The sequence below is a fragment of the Pelophylax lessonae genome, assembly GCF_965119305.1.
Source record: "Pelophylax lessonae genome assembly, chromosome: 2".
Taxonomy (NCBI): Eukaryota; Metazoa; Chordata; class Amphibia; order Anura; family Ranidae; genus Pelophylax; species Pelophylax lessonae.
The window spans coordinates 508,772,834-508,779,477 of record NC_138769.1 but is presented as its reverse complement, the minus strand read 5'-3'; the positions used below and the strand labels follow the sequence as shown (position 1 = coordinate 508,779,477).

Sequence of the window (6,644 nt, the reverse complement as noted above, 5' to 3'; positions counted from 1 at the left end):
GAAATGTCAGTATTGCTGCAGCAGGCTACAAGCATCACAAAAAACAGGCACATTAAGGGGGCCCTCCAGGCATGATATTTAAAGGAATTTTTCATTTTTATTGTTTCACTGCTCCTGTAAAAACGATTGTTTAAAAAAAAAATGTTTGCATTGATTCATGTCCCCCAGGGCAGTACACAGGTCCCCATACACTTTTTTGGGCCAATAACTTGCATTTAAGCCTTTAAAATTTGGACTTTTGATTTTTCATATGCGTGTCCCATAGACTTTAATGGAGTTCGCTAGAACATTTCCCCTGTCCGAGATGTTCTGGTGTGAACCGAACAGGGGGGGGGGGGGGGGGGGTTCGGCTCATCACTACACAAGAATAATGAGTTTTACTTTTAGGCATGTACATATCATTTTCAATCTCGTTGGATTCAATTTAAAATACTGTAACTGTAAAAAAAAAAAAAAAAAAGCAACTTTTGTGAAAATAATCTAATATAATCTAAAATTATATAATATAATATAATATAATATAAAACAGCAGTTGCAGTATGACCTCTTTGTAAATGACTCATGTGCAGACTTGGAACTCAAGTACAGATTCTGAGAGATAAATACACCCTTCAGTGGCTAAACTCTCAAGCATGTGCCAAAAATCTCTGTTTTGGCTGGACTGCGTGATCCTTTAACCGCTTTACCACTGCTCACTGTGCTGCTACTGCGGCACAGTGGCTCGTTATCATCTGGCGACGTAGACCTACGTCGCCAGACTCCTCCCTCTCTCGGCGGCGCGCTCCCGCTGTATTCATACACAGCAGGAGTCGAGCCAGGGGAGGAGAGGCGGTGATCACGAATGGGGTCAGGAATGGGGTAAAATCTTCCGGTCTTAAAGCGGTTAAAAATACGCTCATTGAGAATTTTTTTGTCAAAGACATGTAGCTAAATACATGTTGGCCTAAATATATGGCGAAAATTGAATATATTGGATATTTTTTAACTGTCAAAGTAGAAAATGTCAATTTTTTCGCAAAATTTTCGCTCTTTTTTTATTAATATCACAAAAAATAAAAAGTGCAGAGGTGATCAAATACCACCAAAAGAAAGCTCTATTTGTGGGGAAAAAAAAAGATGTAAATTTAGTTTGTGTACGGCGTTGCATGACCCCGCAATTGTGAGTTAAATTCGTGCAGTGCGAAGTTGCAAAAAGTGGCCTAGACGTAAAGCAGGAAAATCCTCCGGTGGTTAATTAAGTAATGCAAGCCATAGATTAATTGATTTTCTTTTCTTCCACCATGGGTGGAAAAAGGAAAATTGCTTGATTACCCCATCATCAGGACTTTTTAATTTTTGTAAATATATAAACCACAGTTTGTATATAACTTTCACACAGGGGTAAAAATCTGGTGCAGCCTTCCATGGTAGCCAATCAGCTTCTAACTTCAACTTGTTCAATTAAGCTGCACCAGATTTTGCACTCTCCAGTTTTAGTAAATCCATCCTACAGACTAAATAATATACACAGATTTACTTTAATTTTACCATAGAATTGTAGCAGAATACATTTTGACCTAAATTTATGAAGAAAGATTCTTTTTTTTGCAAAGATGTGACAGTGCTGGAAACTGAAAAATGGCATGGGCATGAAGGGAATGAAAGTGTCTGGACTTGAGATAATTAAGAAGTCCCTCAGCAGGTCATTGGTATTTTTATAGGGAAAACATCATCATGAAAGGAGTTCTGAAAGTTCAGAAGTTACATAATTCTTCACATGTCAATTTCTTTTTAACTTCCTAGCGGTATTCCCGAGCGTGGCTCAGGGGTTTAATTTCAGTGCCAAAAGCGGTAACCCCGAGCCACACCGGTCAATGTCAATTTGTATAATGGCACACAGTGAAATAATAAAAAAGTGCCATTTTAAAACACCGTGGTAGACTAACAGGTTGCCCTCCCCCATTTATGCTTATAGTAGTTCATTAGGTTTTATTTTTTCCTGGGGAAGGGGTCACAAGTAGCTGGTTTAAATAGTCTTGCACCAGCCTTGTAGACAGCCATGTTTAAAAACACAACACAGCGGGTTAGTGGTAAGCACTTCTGCCTTGCAGCACTGAAGTCTTTGATTCAAATATTAGCCAGTACTCTACCTGCATGAAGATTGAATGTTCTACCTGTGCTTGCAAAGGTCTGCATAGTTCATGGGTGGTTTCCTCCAACACTTCTAAGACATACTGGAAGGTTAATTGGATCCTGTCTAAATATGACTTAGCATGTGAATGTATCTATGCATGTGTGATAGAGGGATTTTAGATTGTATGCTCCTTGAGGGCAGGGACTGATGTGAAAGCATTGCACAATTTGTTTGCCCTATATTAATGCTTATAATATACAGTGTCCTTAGATGTAACCCTATTGCTGCTTTCCTCAAAAGCTCTAGAAATGTGAATAAAATTAGTCAAATTACTGATATGCCACAGCTTATTATGTGTCTGTGGCAGCATAAAGGAAAATAAAAAATATGATAGCAAAAATGTTATTATTTTAATAAAACTTATTGTGAAAAAATAAATAAAGTAAAGAAATAAAAGCAGTTTTTGAATATTTTTCATTCTGTACAGCTCCAAAAATGTGACAGGTTTACTATATTTTCCTATCTAATTATAGCATTCACATAAGCCACATAGCTTTTAAGAAATGATTTAATATGGTATATTTACTAAATTATAGTATCATTAATTCAGCATATCTAGATAACAGAATAGCCAGGAACTAGTGCCATAGGCGTTAATGACATAGATGGACTTGGTGAAATGTAATATATTACTGTTAAATTGGTTTTAGAGTTGCAGTTCCCGTGGTTATCTAACACATATTGTTCAAAGAAACAAAGATGAAATTCTACAAAGCTTCATGTTAAAAGCACTTTGTCCCTGGGGATGCCATTTGCAGTCTTTTACTAGTGAGTAAAGTAGCATGTTTCCCCTGAATCTGTCAGTGCCTGGATTATCAAAACAATGTAATGTTATATTCAACATCAGCACGGACATTATGAATAACTTATCTGCATTGTCCATTCACAGGCCTGTCTCAACAGTTCCTGCTTCTGTTTAAAAAGAAGGCACATATTTTCCACTGTTGGTTATTTGGCAATGCAAGAGCCAATTTATTAATTAAGTCATTTCTACATTACTACAATCTGCAACCTTAAAGTATTTCATTACATGTGAAAGTTCCACTGCCGGTAACCTATTACTGTATAGTAGCTTAGTATAAAAATGCTTAAAATTGCTAGGCATGAACAGTTTTTGGCAGGTTAACCATATGATTAAGTCGTTTTTATACAAAGAATATCTATTTATTTTAGAATAAGACTAAGTTCAAGGGGCAATGTGACTGATAGTATAGATATTTACAGTACTCCTTAAAGAAGCTTTTATATATTGTATACATTTGTCTGCAATTCTATGTTGTTTATATTACATACAAGTTAAAGGAGGTAAGTTATGTTTCCATTTGTGTATTATTAGGCACGGTAACATAGCTAATCCCCTATAGCATTGTATGGCAGCATTGTGATACACAGCTTACAGTGCTAATCCTTTTATGTAATATCTGATCCCAGTTCAGCAGTCTCTACATGACTTGTCTAAGATTATAAATGGCTTCCTCTCTGCTTTAACCTCTATGTCAAGTTTTGTATATTTACAGTACTTGCCCTTCTCCTTCCTCTTAGATCATAGCACACTATTCCTGATGTTATTTCAATATATTAAAATTACTTACTGAATTTATTCCTAGAGGGAGTGTACACCTCATACAAAGCATGATAATCCCAGAGGTTTACTTAATGAATGAGGGCACTATTTTCTAAAAAAAATACAAACGATGTAAGAGCCTTTTTTTAAACACATGCTTACATTTTTCCTCCCTTGATTTTGTTATGCAAGTTGGTTAAAATCATCATCAATGCTTTCTAGCATTTAGAGAAAAAAAAAACTGTGAATCATATAAACATCCATTAATTATAATTTCATCCCAGTTTATAAACACAGTCACATCACAAATTAATCCATCCATAAAATATATGCTGGGATCTATTAAATTAGTACTTTTTTAATCATAATAAATAAACTACAAAGTGCTACCTGTATGCTCCAACTACATAAAACCCCCTCTCCTATATTGTCATTAAATGCATTAGTAATAATCATATAAGACAATTAAACAGGATAATGACATGGATCGTGTAAAATAGTGTGTAAAATTAAACCATGGCTATGGAATCCCTTGATTTTTCTGGGTTATTTAAGCATTTCTGTTATAATGATCAATGGTTTTGTGTAATATACTCCCAAAGTAGCCAATTAATAATTAAAAAAGAGCAAACACATTTAATTAAAATCCCATATATATATATATATTCCAAATGCACTATCCAAGCTGTTAGTAGCGCAAAAATGACTATTAGATACATACTTATATATTTATACATATATATGTTAAAAGCACAAATATCATCAATTTAGCAGTGTTTTAGAAGTCAAAGAGGGAAATGGATCCTTTCTTACCTTAAATGTATTGATTGGCACGTCGATGATGATGTGAAGAAGATCTCCCAAAGCTAAACTGGCAATCAGTAAATTGGTACCATTTCTCATACTTTTATCTTTAAAGATGATCCTTAAAAGTGTTGTATTACCAATGATGCCCACTATGAATATCAGGCATGACACCACTGTGGTAATATATTTGAATGTGTCCTGAATGCTAGCTTGTCCATCACACATTGGAGTCAATTTTCTTTCACCAGCAAAACCTTTTTTTTTAAATGCAGTTTGGTTAAACACTTTAGTATTCAAAGTCCTGAAATTAGCTGACTTTGCTGTCGTGGGCACACTTCCCAAATATGAAAGTCCTTCATTAGGTAATGGTTGAAGGGATGGACCATTCTCTTCTCCAAAAACTGCAACTGCAGACAACAGCAGTAGCATCAAACCTGCGGACTGCTCTGTGACCTGCATGGTGCTTTAGGTTAAAAAATGTTATTTTTTTATTATACGCAAGTGTACAGAAGGATAATCAATCAGTATATCCAGGGAGGACCTGAGCAAAATGACAAAACGTGTAAATGTATTATAACCTAATCTTATTTTATACTTTTATATATACAAAATTATAGCATATTAATTCCAAATCATAACTATATGACAATTAAGGATTTTAAATCTGCCACTAGGAAAGCAAAGAACACGTTTTACATTTCCAAAATAAAGATTTTTTTACATACCTTTGTATGATAAAAAAAAAAGAAAATATTTACAAAAAAAAAAATCTTTCTTTTGATATATGTAACATGGTCTTTGCTTATTTCTGCCACATTTAAAATCCTACATTTTCATATAAATATATCTTGGTCTTTGTACATGAATGGTGAGCCAAGGAAAGGACAGGCTTGGCATTTTTAATTCTACTACTTTGTGACTTAACCCAAAGCATAATAATTCTATTAATTATAATAATGTGTAAAACAAGGCCAGCAGACAATCACTTAAAATGTTGCAATAAGAAAAAAAAGCAGTCTATAAACAAGAGCAATGTAATTATTCCATTATATATATATATATATTCCATTATATATATATATTCCATTATATATTTTTCATAATACAAAATAGTATTTTTTTTAATTTGTGTTAAAAATTAAACAAATTTTAAGAAATAGACAAACATATTTTAAAAATGAAACACATTTTAACAAATAGACAAACAAATTATGATAGAAATGTGTGGTACATTACTGCCTTGAATAGTTGGCAATATAAGTATTATATATTATGTATGTATAAGTAATATTGCTATCAATTTCTGCATATTTAATCATTTACAGGTAAACGTTTACTGTTTATATTACGCTGCATTTTACCTTAAAAAAAGTATTGTCATATAAAGAAATGCTTAAAGCTAAATTAAATAAAATGTACATTTAAAACAAACTTTAACATATTTATAAAATCAAATATAATTATTGTTATTTACCTTATTATTTGTCCTGCTACTAGTAAGGAATGATGAAAAATGGGGAATTCTAAGGTTCATAAATTGCAGTTTGTAGGTTGTCCTGTGCACAGTGTCTCCTGTAACATCTCAGTGGACATCAGTGAACATATCAGACCTTTTCTTGGTATGTGCATGTGTCTGAAATCCACTAGTCAAATACTAGTACATCGGTCACTGGCAGACCCCGCCTGCTCCCTCCTACAAAGCAGCAACCTTTTCTCCCCTATCCCTGTCCCTTGCTGGCTGTCTGGACAGCATCACTGCAACAGATCACAAACTGGGCTATCACTGCAGACAAACCTGGCTCCTAAAAATCTCAGTTTAGAGACCTTTGTTTTGGTTTGTAAATATTTGATGGGAAATGTGCACTTTATCTCGTGAACTGAATAACCCTTCATATGTATGTCATAACATCAGACATGAGCGTTCATAAAATACTACGGAGCGGCAACAGTTTACAAACAGTTTACAAACCACATTTTAAAAACATAAAAGTTAGTTTAAGATTTTCTTTCTATGTTTGAAAAAAAAAAAAAAAAATGTACAGAGTGTCCAATTTAAGGCAACAGTTTGCAAACAGTTTAAAAACCACATTTTAAAAGCAT

General features: G+C 33.8%; 1 protein-coding gene across 1 annotated transcript in view; it reads right to left on the bottom strand.

The window, feature by feature from the left end:
• Window positions 1-6,240, bottom strand: part of EDNRB (endothelin receptor type B) — a 48,000-nt gene extending 41,760 nt beyond the window's left edge. The window contains exons 1-2 of the mRNA XM_082245680.1: window positions 6,019-6,240; window positions 4,551-5,085 (exon numbers count right to left, since the gene is read on the bottom strand). Of these exons, the coding sequence (XP_082101806.1) occupies window positions 4,551-5,003 (453 nt within the window). The 5' untranslated portion in view covers window positions 5,004-5,085; window positions 6,019-6,240. The remainder of the gene's footprint in view (window positions 1-4,550; window positions 5,086-6,018) is intronic.
• Window positions 6,241-6,644: the final 404 nt, after the last annotated feature.